Below are 18,562 nucleotides of genomic sequence, written 5' to 3' on the forward strand. Positions count from 1 at the left end.
TCGCCGTTTCTTAAATGTCAGCATTTCCAGCTTTTCTTTGTCATAGTTGATATTAAGAATATATATATTTTTTTGTTTTGGACAGACTGTCAGATAAAACAAGGAAATGACCGGATTTCGTCTTCATGGTTCTCACTCTGTGGTTAAAGCGGCGACGTTGCTTTGCTCCTCCTCGTCCTCCTGCTCTTCCTCATATTCATCTGAGCTGCTGTCGTGGAAGCGTAGGTCTTGTTGCCATGACACCTTTGGCGCCTGGATGCTCTCTACTTTGTACTCTGCCGGCAGAGAGATTTAAAAAATAGAATTAGGAAAACATATCTTCCCCCCCCCCACACAGCCTGAGATAAAAATCTGAGATATGACCTACCCGTCTCGCCACTTCCTGTTTCTGTGTCGTCTCCAAAGAAGGAGAATTTAAATCCAGACGCCTCCTCTTTCTCTGCGCTGGGATCAGCGAAGAGGAGAGACGACTGCAGGCTTGGCCGTTCTTCCTTCCCTCCTTCCTCCTCCTCCTCCTCTTCTTGTTCTTCCTCTTGGTCCCAGTTCGTCTTCTCGTCTTCTCCAGCGACGTCATCCTTCTTGGTTTGACCAAACACGGCCTTCAGGTCGCCGGACACGTCGTAGTAAATCTCCTTAGAAACCTCCGGAAGTTTCTGAGCCTCCTCCCTCTTCTTCCTCCTGGCCGCTTTGCTGTGAAGACGACAGATCACATGACAGTTTTACTGGAGAACAGGTAGAGCTGATAATGTGGACATAATGCAGAACATTGTGATGATGAGTACTTTAGTGGGTTTTTTTTTTTTTTTTTCTATACTAAGACTTTAATTTCACATAGAAATGAAAGTTTCTCAAATACAAGATTTCTGGTTAACACAGTCAATATCTGTGCTGAGGTAGATTCAATCGATGCGTTCATAGTTTTCATGTCCGTACCTCTCCTTCTTGGTTTCATCGGTTTTAGTCTCAAACGCAGCGTGTTCCTCTTTGCTGGGGTCGTAATGCAGCGCTGAGACGTCTCTGCGAACACATGTTTTTTCTTTTTTAATAATCTTTTTCATTTCCTATTGAATATCAAATGTTCCCGTTCAGAAGGGGCTGCGGTCCAGACTCTGTGAATGTGCGCGAGTTTGTGTGGCCGACCTGAAGGTCTTGGCTTTGCCGGCCGTCTTGCTGCTGCAGGTTTGTTGGCTGCTGCCGAGGACGCTCTGCAGGATGGACAGGTTCTTCTTCCTCTCCTCGTCCAGAGCCTCCTCTTCCTCGGTCACGCTTTTCTTTTTCTCTGCATCGCAAACAGTCGCTTTATTCACCAGAGAAGAGATGCTCACAGGTTTCATATTGCATGGTCACATTGGTCAGATATTTCCAGATCTATCGGAGAAGTTCCCATTTCATCTCCCTTTAGATTTGAACAACCCCATTATCTTTCTTAGCGCCATCCTCACGACAAAACCTTATATTGTGAGTTCCAGTACTGGTAAGGCTTTGTAATTCATTTTCTTAACAAAAATGACTATGTAGAAAAATATTCCCCTGACGACCTCTTTTGCAGCGAAAACGAGATGAGAATGAAATAAACATAACTTCTGAAAACAACAATGATGATACAATTTATTAAAGGTCCCATGGCATGAAAATGTCACTTTTTGAGGTTTTTCAACATCAATGTGAGTTCCCCCAGCCTGCCTATGGTCCCCCAGTGGCTAGAAATGGAGATAGGTGTAAACCGAGCCCTGGGTATCCTGCTCTGCCTTTGAGAAAATGAAAGGTCAGATGAGCCAATCTGGAATCTCCTCCTTATGAGGTCATAAGGAGGAAGGTTACCTCCACTTTTTCTGCTTTGTCCACCCAGAGAATTTGGCCCACCCATGAGAAAGAGAGAGACATCATGGCTTTCAAACGAGCAAAGTGGCAGTTGGTCAAGGCCACACCCCCACTCTCCACCTTGCACCCCCCCTTCTCTCTTCCTCAATAGCAACAGACACAGAAATGGCACAGACTAAGGAAAGCTCATTGTGGGACTGGCTCTAGTGGCTGTAATTCTGCAACGAGGCTGAATTTCGGGAAAGAGACTTCAGATACAGTATTAGGGGACCACTAAGGTCTATATAAAAGAGACTTCAGATACAGTATTAGGGGACCACTAAGGTCTATATAAAAGAGACTTCAGATACAGTATTAGGGGACCACTAAGGTCTATATAAAAGAGACTTCAGATACAGTATTAGGGGACCACTAAGGTCTATATAAAAGAGACTTCAGATACAGTATTAGGGGACCACTCAGGTCTATATAAGAGAGACTTCAGATACAGTATTAGGGGACCACTAAGGTCTATATAAAAGAGACTTCAGATACAGTATTAGGGGACCACTAAGGTCTTTATAAAAGCATCCAAAGAGCACCATGTCATGGGACCTTTAAAATTCGTCAACGAGTGAAAGACAGACAAATGGACCAATAAGCTAATTCATGTTTAAATGTAAAATCTTATTCAATGACCTGCATGCATCTGTGGAATCACACATTTTATTCTCCTGATTGGAGGATTGTATACATACTATACCACCCCAAAATGAAGCGGACCTGCTGCACTACTCAGCATCATCTCAACATTTCAGTTACATTATGTCTCTGTAAGTAATGTTAGCTAACACCATTACTGCAGCAACAGATTTATGGACTTTACTAAGCTACAATTTGCACAATAAACATATCAGTCACCCGTCATCCGTTCTTTATCACGGTCTTGACCTGCTTTTTTCTACATACACGGACCAGAGCACACCCCCCACCCTCAGCCTAACCTGATGCCTCCTCGTTGTCCTCTTCCTCCTCTAGGAAGCGAGAGTCCATCCTGAAACGCTGGTCCGTCCCGAAGCGAGACTGCAGCTCCATCAACTGGACAACACAGTTATGGATTTGCGTTTAATTGATGTAATATAATATATGAAGAGATATGTAAGCAGACGGAGCACCATGTCTGCTTCTCACCTTCTGTCCGGCTTGGCCTTCAAACTGAGGCCTGATGTCAAACCTGCTGCCATCCTCCTCTTCATCAGCATCCTCCTCGTTCTCACTGCCGCCAAACAGCTGAGGGCCCGATGGCTTCAGACGCACCTGAGAGACACACACACACACACACTTACATAAATTCACAGGTAGACTATAAACTACTATTATTATAACTACGTACCATCAGTAACTCTTCCCTCACCCTTCCTTGTGTTGTGTCGTTCTCATTGACTGCTGCCTCATCACCTGAGGCCTCGTCCTCTGATTGGCTGTCCTGGAACAGAGTCTTCTTTGACGTTGTGACCTCTGAGGTTGCCTGCTGCTTATCTGCATCCTTACCAACACCATCATCACCCTCCTCATCATCAGAGCCAAAGACGATGTGCTTCCCTGCTCCTGCTGTTGGAGCATCCTAATGGAGATATAAAATAGAATAGAATAGAATACACTTTATTGTCCTCGAGGGGAAATTTGTCTTGGACATAGTGCTACAATCTGTTGCTTCACAACATAAACAACAAAAAATATCCTCAGATTAACAGAAAATATAATAAGATAAAATCAACATGAAAGTGAGATCAGCACAGCGTCCTAAGACACAAAAGAAGGACACACATGACAGCACGGACGACACAACATCCTAAGAATGAACTGATGAATATTGTGAATAGACGAATATTGTGTGTTAAACACGACTCCATATGGAATGCTAATGTTCCTCCATGTGTGCTGCTGGATGTGTTCACACACAACTGAATACTCCATCAACTTTAAAAAGGTGAAAATGTGTCAATGTTTGCGTAAGTGGCCAAAACAACCAGTGTTTGCAGGTTTAATTTTAAGATGTGTACCAACGCAGAGTTAAAAGAAGTCTGACCCACAGAGAACTCGGATTGGCCAGAACCCCTGTCAACACATAACAGCCGGCCAATAAGAGGTTTATAACGCATAATTGTAATTAGAGGTGTTGAAATTAATCAAATAATCGATGCATCGAATCGTGGACATGGACGATGCTGCATCGATTATCGGCCGGGCCATAATCGATTATTTCTGTTTACAATTTAATGTATGCCTAACAACCTTTCTGTTTACATATTCTGGTATGTTTTGCACATTCAGGAAGTGCCATGTGCTCAGTGCTGTAGTTTTATGTATCCAATGTATTTAGTATTAGAGCACTGCAGAATGTTTTGTTTTTGAAGCTTGAAAAGCTATGAATTAAATATCCTATATGGCTTTAATAGAAAAATGTATTTGACGCATCGAGATATCGAATCGAAGACATGATAATCGTAATCGAATCGGGAGATCAGTGAAGATTCACACCTCTAATTGTAATGTTCCCTCCACTGTATTAATCAAAAGGTCAAGACTTAGCTCATGTGTAACTAAATAGTTTACAATATCTTTTTTAATTCATCCATTTATTGTAATTAAACATCGTAGAAGTTTAAAAAAAATGTTCCAGCCTTGACCCAAAATTCAACCTAAAGCCACTGAGGCCAGATCCAAGCAGCCCTTCCAGGAAGGGACTGGACCATGTGACCCTGAGCCGTGCTGCACCCACCAGGTTGGCCAGAGCTCCCTGGATCAGCTTCTTGTGTTCTTCAGCCTCTTTCTGTCTCTGCTTGACGGCAGCCAGCCTCCTCGTGTTGGCCTTCCTCTGCCGCTCCTCTTCCTCCGCAGCTCCTAACGCCACCCGGGGAGGAGCCTCCTCCTCCTCCTCCTCCTCCTCCTCGCTGGAGGAGGACTCGCTGTGAGGAGCAGGGGGAGGAGCTGCTTTCACGGCAGCTTCAGCTGAAATCATCTCTTGCTCGTCCTCGTCTTCCTCAGCGGAGGAGCTGGAGGACGAAGATGAAGCCGTTGCTGCAGCTTTAGCTCCAACATCAGTCTGATTGGCCTTCATCCTCTCCTCTTCCTCATCATCATCACTGCTAGAGGAGGAAACTGTCTCCGCTTCTTCTGCTTCCTCCTCCTCGCTCTCTGAAGATGTATTCTGTGTTTCGCTGTGTTTCTGTCCGCTGGTTTTGCCGCCCGTTGCTCTGTGGTTCAGCTGAGGAGCTTCAGAGTCCAGCTTCTGTTTTTTAACCTGACCTCCTCTTCCCCCCTCCTTCCCCTCTTCTTCCTCTTCTTTCCGTCTCCTCTGACACTCAACTGTTTGTGATCTGTCGTTCAGCGCTCCCGTCCCCTGGAAGGCAGGCAGCGGCGCGGACACGACGCCTTTCCTTTTCTTGGTCTTCTTCTGCTCGTCCCCGCTGCTGTCCTCCTCCATGAGGGCGGCGAGGATCTCTTCCGGCGTCGTGCCTTTCTTGGGAGCGGGTCGTTCTGGAGGCCTGGATGTGAGGTTGGTTTCTTGTTCCCGGGAGGCGCTGAGGACGCTGGGAGCCGTAGTCTTACAGGTCTGCTGGGATTCCTCAGCTAGCCTCTGTAGATCAGCCAGAGAGATCTCCAGACGGGTGACGTTAGAAAACATGGCTTCATAATCAGAGTCTGAACTGTAATCAGCCGATTCTAACTTCTCCTCCTCTTCATCATCATCTTCATCATCATCATCCACATCACTATCCGATTCTGAGGAAGGGGGTTTTACAACAGGGAGGACGTTCGTCTTCTTACTTTGGTTCTGAGAACCGGGCTTAGCATAATCCGCGCTCTGCTGTGTGGAGGACGGTTTCCTGGAGGCGACGCGTTTTTCAGAATCTGCTGAATTGTCCTCTTCCTCTCCAGCTTTACCTTTCTTCTTCGTCTTTCTCTTCTTGTCCGTGTCGTTTCCTGCGAGCTGTTCTGCAGTTGGCAGAGTCAGTCTCTCCTGCGCTGGAGGAGGAGGTTTCCTGGAGGCGAAGAGTTCATCTGTGTCTGCCGAGTCGTAGTCATTCTCTTCTTCGTCACCTGCACTACCTGGAATCCCAAAGAAAAGTTTGTCACATTTCCACAGCGTATTTAACAGTTTTTGCCTTGTCATTAGATACATCCTGAGCTTCAGGCACCACATTTACAAACCTTCCTGGAACTACGAGTTGGTCCTTATTTTCTTAAGTAATAACAACAGAGTGATAAAATGTAAATTCCCCGTGCAGGATCAATAAAGTATGTCTTAGGCTGAATCTCATTTCTCATCTTACCCCTAGCCCTAGTCCCTCGAAACCGAGTGGTATGGGGTAGGAGTGAAAACATACCCCTATGAAATGAGACACCACTCCAACTTATTTTTAATCTAAATTGCTCTAACCTTTAAGAAAATGTGTTTTCTTATTCCATTATCTTATTTTCTGCATTCTATTATCTTATTTTCATCATTATCCACCAATACATTGACTTGGATGAAATAGCAGCCAATAGTTCAATAGTTTTTCACAGATACACCGGTATCCAAGAAATGTCAGCAGTGTCTCCTCGCCATAGTTTGAGCACAGAGACGTTTTTTTTCACACTGTTAAAATGTACCGCTCACTATATATTTTGGTCACTTTTCTTCAATAACCTAATATAAAAGATCTTTATCAAAAATGCCAAAATTTGCCAATATATATTAATTTAAGAAGAATCTCCTCTATAAGAGAAATGCCAAAGAGAAAAATCCTAATTCTCAAAAAGAGGAATGCGTTTGTTACCTTTCTGCTGCTGACGAGCACGGCTGGACTTCTCCAAGTAGTCGAGTCCGACTACTTCCAGCGTATCATCCTCCTCTTCCTGCCGCAGTGCAGCATGGGAGGGGTTGTGGGCCCTCGGCATTCTGCGGATTTCCTCGTCTGAATCCATATCACTGTCAGTCAAACGTGGCCCCTTCCCCTGGGCCAGTCGGTGGTCGGTTGGTGGTTCATATCCGTTGGTGAACGGATGAGCCTCGGTGCCATCGACAGAGTCAACCGTCTGCTTCAATCTAAGAGAACAACGGAGACTGATGGGAGCAGAATAACACACTGTGTAGATCCCAGAAGTGGATCAAGTTACTGTAAATCTTAATACTCAAATATTCAAAGAGACCTAAAACGTTCCTCGCCAAACTGTAAGGAACATTAAATTATAACTACCAACAAAGAAATCATAATTCACAATTCTAGACTCAAGTCCACACCTCTGGGAATGATGCTGTATTTTCCCACCTTGGAGTAAATATACATAATACAGTATCTGTGAGAAAAATATCAAAAACCAAAGAAAAGGTTTTGATATTTATCAGCTTCTATATCAAATGTAAAATGTTTGATAATGAGAACTAAAGAAACCACTTTAAATCTTCAATCAAAGTAATCAGTGGGAGCAAACCAACTTTAGCTTTAGGTTTTGGGAATCGAGTAAGAACTAAAGGATTTCAAAAACCATTAGGAAGATTTAGGAATCCCAGAAACGAGTAGAAATCGTTGAGAATCCTGGGATCAACACTTTGAAATCTGTAGTACCTGAAACCAGCAGGGATCACCGAGTAGCCAGCAGACATTAGAGAAACATTTAGGAACATTTGGGAATCCAACAAACTAGAAGGCACTACTGAGAATCCTGGAAAGAACTGGGAAAATATGGAAAGTCATGAACTAGTTGGGACTTCTGAGAAGACCAGAAATGCTAGAGATCAGCTACAGATCAGATACACACTTTTGAGAATCCCAGACACCAGCAGAAATTCTGAAAGTCTGGGAGTTGTGAATCCCAGGAACAAGAGGAACCTTTAGGTTTAGGTTGTCAGCATCAGAAAGCATCACATCGGTACCTGGTTCTGCCCTCGGCAGTGTGGGAGTTGACCGCGTCTGTCCGACTCTTCTTGCGCGTCGGTGGCTCATACGGAGGAAACTCTCCCCGCCTCTTCTTGCTGATGTCATCGTCCCCTCCCTGCACCTCCCAGGTGAGCTGGGTGACAGGTGTGGGCCGGTCTGTGGTGGGCTGGTCTGCGGTGGACCGGTCCAGCTTGCGGATGTTGTGGCTGTATTTGGACGGGTCGTACTTCAGGGTCCGAGCTCTGCTGCCTTTTTGACTCCTGAGCTGCAGGACGGGGAGGACTCGTCCAAATTTACTGACCACCCAGTCCTGAAACCAGAGCGCCCAGAGGACAGTCAACACCTTCATGCTGTTATTTGAGACTCTGCCATTATTTGAATGCCTGCTTTTTATGAGAATTTGTGGTAAACAAACACTTGGGTGCCTCCATATTTCTGTCCAGGCAGCGTACTTCTAAACATGAAGAACTGTCAGAACAGAAATGTGTGAGGCAATTGAGAACCAGTGTCTTCATTACATTTCATTTGGTTTTACAATGCTAATTTTTTTTTTTTTTTTTTACTGATATTGGTATCGGCCTAAAATTAAAATAAAGTATTATTTGGGCTCTACTGAATCTGATGTCCAAACAGAAACAGGAAGCAGTAGATGACTAGACCTTGTGTCCTGGTACTTCGGTCCCTGGCACCGCAGCCTTCATGGTAAAGTTGTCCACGCCAGCTTTGCTCAGGGAGTCCACCATCTTCTGTCTCACGTCCTCAGCTGCAGTCTGAGGGAGGCGCTGCTCTGCTGCCGTGTGCCGCTCCTCAGCCAGTCTAAAGACACAAATACCACAAACTCACCACCCACTGGGATCAGGAACAACCTATCATCATAGATCATCAGTGTGTGGATCAGGGAGGTACAATAAATACAGTAATATATATATATATATATATATACTCTCTGCTGTAGTAAGGAGCCACTTTTCCCTTAAGAGTCATAGGAATCTTTGTTTGAATGTTTAGAGTCTGCGACACCTATATCCTACAGAACTACAGATCAATTTATGAAACAAAAGCCTTTTACGTTTGTAAATTACGAGACATGTTTTAGCTTTGCCAATTAAGTTAGAACAGATTTGGTTCATTTGCCATTGCCACAGACTGGGTTTTGGTGCTGATCAGAACCTACAATTCTTAAACTGTCAAATCAAACAGCGTGTGGATCCTCCTTAATGCGTTTGATTCCCTGACACACCAGCTCCTGTTTTGTCACACCAGTGTGCAAATTCACAGACACACACAAACTAATCAGCAGCTAGTCTGATAGTCTATCAATCGCTCGAAAACATTTATCAAGAGATCTGTTCTCTGGATGCAGCTTCTCAGATGTAGGGATTTCTTTTTATATTATTGTAAATTAATAAATCTCTTTGGGTTTTGGACGGTTGGTCACTTTGGACTCTGGGAAAATTTGATGGCAATTTTTTCTTACTTATATCAAGAAAATAATCAACATATTAGTCGATCCTGAGAGTAATTGTTAGTTTCAGCCTTTCTTAAAATGAAATTGACGGATTTTTAAATATGTCCACTTCCTCTCACCCCGTAGTCATTTTTGGGTTAATATTAGACTGCCCGAAGACTTTGATGGTGAGAAGAACATGACTGTACCTGTGCAGGAAACTCTCCTTGGCGGTTTCAATCTGCAGAGTTCCTCCTTTCCATTTGGATTTGTTCAGCACCGTCAAACCTGCAGAGGAAACACACTGATCTCAGCTCTAGTGTTAGTTACGCTAAACACGAGGTAAAGGACACTAACACAGTAATACGTTTCCAGAACCAGAATTCTGCACTGATTTCCCTGATTCGTTTCTGATTTCTAGAAACTGAAAAATGGTCTATGAAGTGTGTTATCTCCCCACACTGACAGTTTTCTTCTCCCGTTTTAGGTGAAATAAGACTTGACGTCTAAATGACACTAAATGACATCAGATGGATGGATTAGTTCAGTGTTTTTCAACCTTTTTTGAGCCACGGCACATTTTTTACATAAAAAAAAAATAATCCCGCGGCACACCACCAACCAAAGTGACACATTGTAGCCTAATAAGATCAGAATCTGCATTTTTCCTTTTTAAAAATGTATCAATCGCTGTTGCAGGCTTACGTCGATGATCTCGGCCCTACTGCTTACATCCTGTCACTGCCACCTTGTGGCAGTAATTCTATTGTCTTAAATCAACGAGGTCATTATTGCGCTATACTGCCACCTACTGACACAGAATAGTATTTCATTTCTCTGCCAGTCGTCACATTGCAGGCACAGATGCGCAACAATGGCAAATTATTTGCAGTAACTCAATCAAAAAAAATGTGTTGGCTAAATTAAGTAAAATAATTTCCCACGGCACACAGGACGATCTCTCACGGCACAGTAGTTGAAAATCACTGGATTAGTTCACTTACATTTCTTCAGGTCGCCGTCTGAAATGTTGATGTTAATGTAGCCAAAGGTTTTGTAAGGAACGCCTGCAACAAGATTGAGAACACATGCAGGTCAGTGAGGAACCTCGGAACAAAAACAATATAAAACAACTAAATATGTAATCATTTACATCTGATGGAACCGCAACAACCGCAAATAGAAAAGAAGCCTGAAACGTTTCTGTTCACTACAGCATGATAAGGGTAATTGATTATCCCATTAACAACAAAACGCATGTACTTAAAACTGAAGTATCAGCTATGAGAGCTTCCTTAAATGCAACGAGGGGATTTTAACAGTCTCACATAATAATGACAACGCCGACATTGGTGGATTATGTACGCATGTCAGGCATGTTTCAGATTAGAATGTGTAAAACATGCAGCATAGAAATAATCAGAATGGAAAAGAATTTTAAACTCAAAACACTGTTATCATCATCATCATCATGGCTGTCTGAGGGTAAGAGCGTGTACTGGATTCCTCACCCTCGTCGTCCCTCCTGGTCCGGAGCTCCACATCCTCCACCTCTCCAAACTTTCCGAATCGATCCTTTAGATCCTTCTGGGTGACCGTGTGGCTCAACCCGCCGATGTACAGCCGTCTCATCGCTCCGTAGCCACGACAACGCTGTCACTGCACAAACACTGGAGGTCAGCCATCGAACTGTTCAGTTACTCATCAATCGACCACAGATGGGGGCCGACTTTGATGAACCACAAGGTTTCTGTGCGAGTATCTGCACTGACCAGGGCTGGGTTAAAATGATCAATTCTCCACTTAAAATTGATCTTTGTTTGAGTGATCTGATATCGATTAATAAAATCCTGAAATCGATCTTTTTAACATATGCCTTTTCACCATGGATGTGTAAGTAAAAAGCAATTTAAAAAAAACTTTTTTGGGGGTCAGTTCTTAACGTCAACATTAACCTGGTGCATTATATAATATATTTGAGGGTTGCTTCTACAGCATAAGTTCTCTGAGAATCTCTTTTATATCCAGGCAAATGGTATTGTAACTGAAATTTCCCTAACCTAATCGCTATAGACCTACGCCACGCAACAACTGAAGACCGGAAGAACGTCTCTGAGTGGGGGGAAGGCTCTTCCGGTTAGCTTTTTAACAATGGCGGAGCCCGATAGATACTGCTGGACCAAATTCTCTCCACAACCTGCCTGAAGTCCCCTACGACGATATGGTTCAGATTGTAAATGAACACTCTCAAAGTAAAAAAAACTTTTTGAAAACGGCAAAAAAGGCAAAAAGGTACAAGACCGTGTACAGAAACTATCATAGACTTCAATGGCAGAAGCTCGCTCTAGCTGTTCGCGGCTACGGTAAACGTTTCTATGGTAACAGCGAGTTGGACCAATCAGAGACGTTGCTGTTACGCTTAGGATTGTGGGTAGTGTAGTTTTTCTCCATTAAATCACAGATAAAACCTGTTTTTCTTAAAACAAGGTTGATTTCATACTGACTTCTGGCTTCTACAGGAGCAGAAACCTTCGTTTCACAACCACGTAGCTCGGGGTCAGTCTACCTCGGATGGTAGAGACATTATGACTGATTTTCTAAATCCTTATGGAGAAAGGGACTGTTGACCGGAAGTTCTGATTCCCTACTCCGCGTTCTGGAAGCAGGAAGTGTGACATAGGCCTATTAATATAGAAATGTAATCAAATCGAACTCGAATTGATTCGGGAAATCATTGGCGATACCCAGACCTACACCTGAGCAGTGCCAAAAACGTTTGATTAGTTGATCAACAAAAAATGTACTCAATGACAAATTTTGATAATGGATTAATTTTTGGATTAATTTTTTTAATACGCTGAATGTATACAGTATCAGTGGAGAGGTGGAATATAACTAAGTACATTTACTCAAGCTCTGTACTCGGTATACGTTACTTGAGTATTTCTATGCTCTGCTACTTTATACTTCTACTCCACTACATCTCAGAGGAAAATATTGTACTCTTTACCCCACTACATTTATTTGATAGCTCTAGTTACTTTGCAGATTTAGATTATTAATACAACATATAATGTGATTTATAAGGTTTATCATTTATAATGATGTAGTATTATTACAGGTTAAGCTACTCCAGTATGTAATTAAAATAAGCTCCACCTTTACCAGCTGCAACAATAAAGTCATGAACACATAAATGCATCAATAATCATAATTCAGTAAAATAATATAGCCCATATGAATCTGAAATTGGTCATTCTGCATGATGAGTAGCCTACATTTACTTTCAGTACTTTCAGTACATTTTGTAATGATGATACTCTTGTACTTTTCCTTAAGTATGATTTGAAATGTAGGACTTTTACTTGGACTATTTTTAACAGATTACTTTTGTTACAGTGTAGTATTGTTACTTTTATTTAAGTAAAAGCTCTGAATTCTTGTCCACCACTGTATAGTTAACAGTATGGACAGTGTGTAATAAATATGCAAAGATATGTACAGTGTGAAGAGTATAAACATGTGCTACAGCAACAGTAGTCAGTGCAAGTAGGAGTATAAAAGTTATAGTGCAAGTGTAACGTTAAGTAGGCTACAAGTTATTGTAAAAGAGTGGACGATATATACAGACTACACATCTGGAGGTATGATATGAATACTATAGATCGGACATGTGCAGTTTAGACAATGGTATAATATGAATACGCTATAGGTCAATATATACAGTTTGGATGCTAATTTAAAAAAAAAAAAAAGTGTACATAGTCCAAGTAGAGCAAGTAACGTTATAGTGCGAGTGTGAGCCAGCAGCCAGTGAGGCAGAGACAGTCATAGGGCAAGATATCCACTAAATCGTTGTAAGAACTAAAACAGCGGCACACGGAGTTTATATAAACTACTACCTCTAAATAAATGCACTTATAACTGAGCTGATAAAGTTATCACGACCAAACTACCCGTTTAATTGATATCGGCAGAAAAACCAACAAATGTTTACCTCACATGTATCCAGCTGGTGTTACAGTTAACTCTGTCCGGGCTGCACTGCTGCATCCCTGCTGACTTTTCCTTCCGCACTTGTTTCCGCAGAACCGAAACGTTCCGCTGTGTGACATTCAACAACAGCTTTAGAGAAAACAAAATATAAATAAAGGCAGGAACAGATGCCGGTACGTTTATTTATAAAATTTTGAATTATCACGGTTAATCGATAAAGAAATAACCATATTTTTCTTGGTTAGCTCAAACCCGTTGTAATCATTCTTGATTACCATCAGCTGTTACAGATACGGCTTACAATGAAGAAGGGTCTATCAAACTTTCCAGCTCGACAAGGTTATTATTTATTGCCTATTAACAACAATACGACGCTAATGTGTACTTTTAAAATATATATCCATAAACATTTGCGGTATTTTGTATATAAAGAGAAGCGCTATTTGACCCTTCTTCCCAGAAATAGTTTGTTCTCCCCTCCGACACGTGAAAAGTGGTAGAGTCCAGAGGGCGCGAGGCACCAAACTGTTTTGGTTGTCAGCAGCAGAGGGAAGACACAGAAATCGTTCAGGTGAGGAAAAAGGAGTGTTTAAAATAGTACTTTAAATAACTTTAGTTTAAGTTAAGCATTATAACAGAGAAGAACAACTTTAGACATGTCAGTTTGTCTAACGTTATCTAGGGCATTTATTGTTTGCTGAAGTCGTCGTCATTTTAGATAATGCACTGTGAATAAAATCAACGTAACCCAAGTTAAGCGTTTTCAAGTGTATTTCTTTAATAATTTGACTGTAAACCCTCTATTTTTAAGATGTTTTACGTTACCTAACGTTAGTTGACAGACCAGTGGTGGAATGTAACGTTGCATTTACTCAAATTACTGTACTTTATTTGAGATTATTTCCATTTTATGCTAACTTTACTTCATACTTCTAACGTTACTCCACTACAGATTGGAGGTGACTATTGTACTTTTTTTTACTCTACTACATTTATTTATAAGTTACTTTGCAGATTCAGATTATGAAGACAAAATATAAATCAACTCATAAATTATGATCTATTGTTATATGGTCACATATGTGAGATTTCCATGTCTTTTAGTTATTATAAAGCAGGTCGAGGTGCAATATATAAATACTGAAAGCATCAAAACAATGAACTGATGCACTGAAAACATGAAACTTCCAAATGTTTTATTATTGAGTCAGTCGGTGTTTCTCCTTCAGGATGATGGAGAAGATGAGCGAGGAGAACATTGAGGATGTTAGAGTGCTGGAGGCTCAGATTGAGCATCTTCAGGCAGAAGTTGCAGCGTTGCAGCGCCAACAGCAGGACAACCACAAGGACATAACGTTCCACTTAAGAGGACACATGCAGGATGCCATGTGAGTTTCTTTTTTTAAAGGAATCTCCTCCTTATGTCGTCATAAGGAGGAAGGTTACCTCCACTTTCTCTGCTTTGCCCGCCCAGAGAATTTGGCCCGCCCATGAGAAAGAGAGAGACATCAAGGCTACATCATTTAAAGCTACAGACACAGAAATGGCACGTCCTAAGGAAAGCTCATTGTGGGACTGGCTCTAGTGGCTATAATTCTGCACCAAGGCTGAATTTCAGAAAAGAGACTTCAGATACAGTATTAGGGGACCATTAAGGCCTATATAAAAGAGACTTCAGATACAGTATTAGGTGACCACTAAGGCCTATATAAAATCATCCAAAAAGCAGCATGTCATAGGACCTTTAATTCTCTCTCACACCCTTTTTCACTTTTTAACCTATAGCATTTTCCCATCTAATCGTTAGTACACCTGGGCCATGCAAAGGCATGTCGGTAAGTGGAAAATGGTAACCGAAGGGCTGAATTGTCGTGACAGTAAATGAACGGTCTGTTGTCCGTCTCCACAGGTCATATGTGTGTGGACAGAAACAAGCAGGAGAGAAGGAGAAGGTACTGTCCAAGCTAACGGAGGAGGTGGAGGAGCTGGAGGAGGATCTGAAGCGCCAGACGCAGATGAATGGCATCAGTCTGAACAGCTGCACGACAAAGACTCTACAAAGCAGTAAGAGCACAGCGCTGTCTCAATCCATAGCATTCACTGTTTTCTGATGTTTAAATGATTAATCAATGAATCTGGGAAAATACCAGCAGATTGATCGATCAAAATATTTGTTAGTTGCTAATTCGATATTTACAGTTTATTATACCCATTTTTTACCCGTAGCGTTGCTACATTTTAGTACCTTGTTTCCATGCCTATAGTCAAGGCCGCACATCAAAAGAATTATTTTGTGATTTTTAAAAGGTACATCCCTATGGAGTTTTGGAGACTGGGCCGCTATTTTATTTGTATCATGACCAAGTATGAATCACATCCTGTTGGTTTCACACTATCCCACTGATTGACAGTTGGCTGCGATAACATTGTTAAAAATCAAACAGGCAGGGAAGAAGAAGACTGCTAGAAAGCTAACATTAATGAAAGAAATACAAGTTTTAAATTCAAACCTGCGTTGGAAAACATTTCTGAGGAAAGAAAGGCATACAACACTTTTGTTAGGCTGCAAGGACATTTGGATGTAGTACTATACTACCAATCTACCCACTAGTATACAAATAATAATAAAAAATTGGCACTGTGAAAGGAGCCATCCTGCATAATGATTACTTTTACTTCTAATAATACTTCTTATCTGTACTTTTCCTTAAAGTGGCTATTCGTAACTTTCAGTTTGTGTTGATGTTAGCGGCCGCTTTGGACAAAAGCGTTAGTGTTTTCACCACACCTGCTGTATTACAAACACTGTTTACTGTGTTTTTTTGTTTTTTTTTGTTTTTTTGGGGCTTTTCCGCCTTTAATGGATAGGACAGCTAGGTGAGAAAGGGGAGAGAGGGTGAAGACATGCAGGAAATCGTCACATTCGAACCCTGGACCTCTGCTTCGAGGCATAAACCTCTATGTTTATGTGCGCCTGCTCTACCCACTGAGCCAACCCGGCCACACTGAGTTAGTTTTACCGGGAGATCATATAGTTGTGATGAATGTTTTGCTCAGACAGAAAATGTTTCAGAAACATTAAAAAGTTACATATAGAAACTTTAAATAACATTTTAAATTAAGGACTCATATACCATGGTATTTCTAATTTTCTTTAAGTAAAGGATCTAAGTACTTCCTTCAATGCTGCTCTTTTCAAAAGATATTTAATATGTTACATCAAAATAATTGGGCTTAAATGCCATATTGAAAACACAATTTATACACTGGTTATACCATGTGTCCTACAAACAAAACCATTTATCATCATCGTCCAGGGAAATCACTGTATGCCCTCAGGCCGGTCTTATAATGTGCCATATAGGAAAACAAACCGCTACTCTCAGTCCTCCATTTCTTCAGCCATCAGGTTACTACACTGTGTGTGTGTGTGTGTGTGTGTGTGTGTGTGTGTGTGTGTGTGTGTGTGTGTGTGTGTGTGTGTGTTAGGTGGCAGACAGCTGGTCCAGCAGCTCTGTGTATCAGGTCACTGCTCTGAACTGGTCTTCCAGGTGGAGTTCCAGCTCTCTGAGGTCAAGGTGAGTCCTTTTCATTGTGCTAATAATCTGAGACAAGAGGGTCTCTTGTCCACTGTGGCACTGGCCAACATTCCCACCCTAGCCAAGGCACCGGACAAGTGGAGTTGATTTGATTGCCGCTTTTAGCCTTTCTGAATGCGTTGAATCCCCATGTTTTAGCTAAACTGACATAAGTCAAATCTCCTCACAAAATGTTGCCTTTTCTAGTTCTCATATCAAATGATCTAGTCCCAAATTGCATATAAGCGTTTTTCATATACATTTTCTTTCAATTTCTCTACATTCTTGTTTTTCCAGACTGCTAAACAGTTGATACAGCTTCTCCTTTGGTTTCTATATGCCCTTTTCAACTAACTCTGTGTCCATCTTCTAGTACCCATCCAATATCAACTAAGCAAGGCATTTCATGTTTGTTTTTTTTGTCTGCTGTTCCAATAACTAGGCCAGTATACTCATGATTAAAGCCAGTATACTCATGATTAAAGCCAGTATACTCATGATTAAAGCCAGTATACTCATAATTAGAGCCCAATGTTATTGGCTTATCGCAGATATCAGTTTTGGCCTCAACAATCCAGTATAGCGTAGGCTCTTCTCATGATGTCCCTTAGATGGAGTAAATGTTCAGATCCAGTTTGGTCAAAAAACAGGACTCTAGCCAAAACCTTGGTGGTGCTGTTTCTTTTCATTTACACGAAACTAATTGTCAGAGAGACAAAAGCTGCGTTGAAAATGTTTCGGGTAACGCACTGTATCCTTAACAGAATAGGTGCTGATGGTGTGTCCAGCCAGAAGAGGGTGACAGAGGGCTACGTTCAGTCGTTCACTGATGAGGGATCAAGTGCTCACTTAAGATTTTAGCAGCTCCTCAGACCTCGGCAGCAGCTCTAAGACATTTTAGTTTTTTTTGGTTAAATGTTGTCTAAACACAAGCCATACAGGATCACTAAATAAAATAGTCAAAAACAACTGGCAAAATTATGATTTATATCAGGTACCATCTGATTAAAGAATAATTGTTCCAAGATTATGAATCTGACCAGACATTTGACGACAACTCTCAGTACTTGCCAGTTTGTGATAAGAACTGAGGTTCAATACGCATCCCTACCGCCAGGCCTGAGGCACATTTTGGTCACAGTTTAACAAAAAATGATGGTTGACCGTCAACATCAGCCAATACAAATACTGTATGTAAAGTCAAGAGTAATTGTAAATCTATTGTAGGGACATTCTGTGATTGTGTCCTGTTAACGTGCTTCGTGTAGGTCCAACAGTTTTCTGGTTTTCATTCTAACTGGATCAACCACCAGAACAGCTGGTGTCATTGAATCACTCATCCTGCCTGGCTCATGAAGAATCATTTAAAATTGTAGTCTTCTGAAGTCTTGACTTGTTTTGATAAATGATTTGGCTGTTTAATTTGGAAACACTCATTTTGTAAACACACACTCTTCTTACTCTTCGTTATAGTTTAATACTTTTTTTTCTATTTCCATTGCAACATAAGGAGAGCTAGTACAACTTCCAGTAACTGAAACATGTTTTGTAAGTGTTGTACAGATGTTGTACTTCTATGATTTGTGGCTCCCCAAATAATGAGAGAGATGTTTAAAGGAATAGTTCCAAATGTTGGGGTCCCATGTCTATATGTTAAGTACAGAGCTGGATGTGGTTAGCCTAGCTTAGCATAAAGACTTAAGCAGGAAATGGCTAGCCTGGCTCTTTGTCGAAAGTTTAAATACAGACCTGCCAACACTAAAGACCACTAATAGTTTGTTTCATCAGTACACACACAGCAATGTAAAAAACAG

The 18,562-nt window shown here is 41.5% G+C and overlaps 2 protein-coding genes across 4 annotated transcripts in view; one reads left to right on the forward strand and one right to left on the reverse strand.

The window, feature by feature from the left end:
• nol8 (nucleolar protein 8) overlaps window positions 1-13,260 on the reverse strand; it is a 15,461-nt gene extending 2,201 nt beyond the window's left edge. The window contains exons 1-15 of one of the 2 annotated variants that reach the window (XM_078249197.1): window positions 13,172-13,260; window positions 10,686-10,833; window positions 10,179-10,241; window positions 9,384-9,462; window positions 8,387-8,543; window positions 7,724-8,037; window positions 6,627-6,895; window positions 4,583-5,913; window positions 3,215-3,424; window positions 2,992-3,117; window positions 2,805-2,898; window positions 1,141-1,279; window positions 934-1,017; window positions 368-690; window positions 137-275 (exon numbers count right to left, since the gene is read on the reverse strand). In XM_078249197.1, the coding sequence (XP_078105323.1) occupies window positions 137-275; window positions 368-690; window positions 934-1,017; window positions 1,141-1,279; window positions 2,805-2,898; window positions 2,992-3,117; window positions 3,215-3,424; window positions 4,583-5,913; window positions 6,627-6,895; window positions 7,724-8,037; window positions 8,387-8,543; window positions 9,384-9,462; window positions 10,179-10,241; window positions 10,686-10,806 (3,449 nt within the window). In that variant the 5' untranslated portion in view covers window positions 10,807-10,833; window positions 13,172-13,260. Of the gene's footprint in view, window positions 1-136; window positions 276-367; window positions 691-933; window positions 1,018-1,140; window positions 1,298-2,804; window positions 2,899-2,991; window positions 3,118-3,214; window positions 3,425-4,582; window positions 5,914-6,626; window positions 6,896-7,723; window positions 8,038-8,386; window positions 8,544-9,383; window positions 9,463-10,178; window positions 10,242-10,685; window positions 10,834-13,171 lie in introns of both variants that reach the window. The other variant, XM_078249196.1, reaches the window with a different exon arrangement.
• A 372-nt stretch (window positions 13,261-13,632) lies between these two features.
• cenpp (centromere protein P) overlaps window positions 13,633-18,562 on the forward strand; it is a 105,968-nt gene continuing 101,038 nt past the window's right edge. For both annotated transcript variants that reach the window (XM_078249200.1, XM_078249201.1), the window contains exons 1-4: window positions 13,633-13,741; window positions 14,400-14,558; window positions 15,080-15,234; window positions 16,660-16,748. In XM_078249200.1, the coding sequence (XP_078105326.1) occupies window positions 14,401-14,558; window positions 15,080-15,234; window positions 16,660-16,748 (402 nt within the window). In that variant the 5' untranslated portion in view covers window positions 13,633-13,741; window position 14,400. The remainder of the gene's footprint in view (window positions 13,742-14,399; window positions 14,559-15,079; window positions 15,235-16,659; window positions 16,749-18,562) is intronic.

This window comes from Sander vitreus, chromosome 4, assembly GCF_031162955.1.
Source record: "Sander vitreus isolate 19-12246 chromosome 4, sanVit1, whole genome shotgun sequence".
NCBI classification, from domain to species: domain Eukaryota; kingdom Metazoa; phylum Chordata; class Actinopteri; order Perciformes; family Percidae; genus Sander; species Sander vitreus.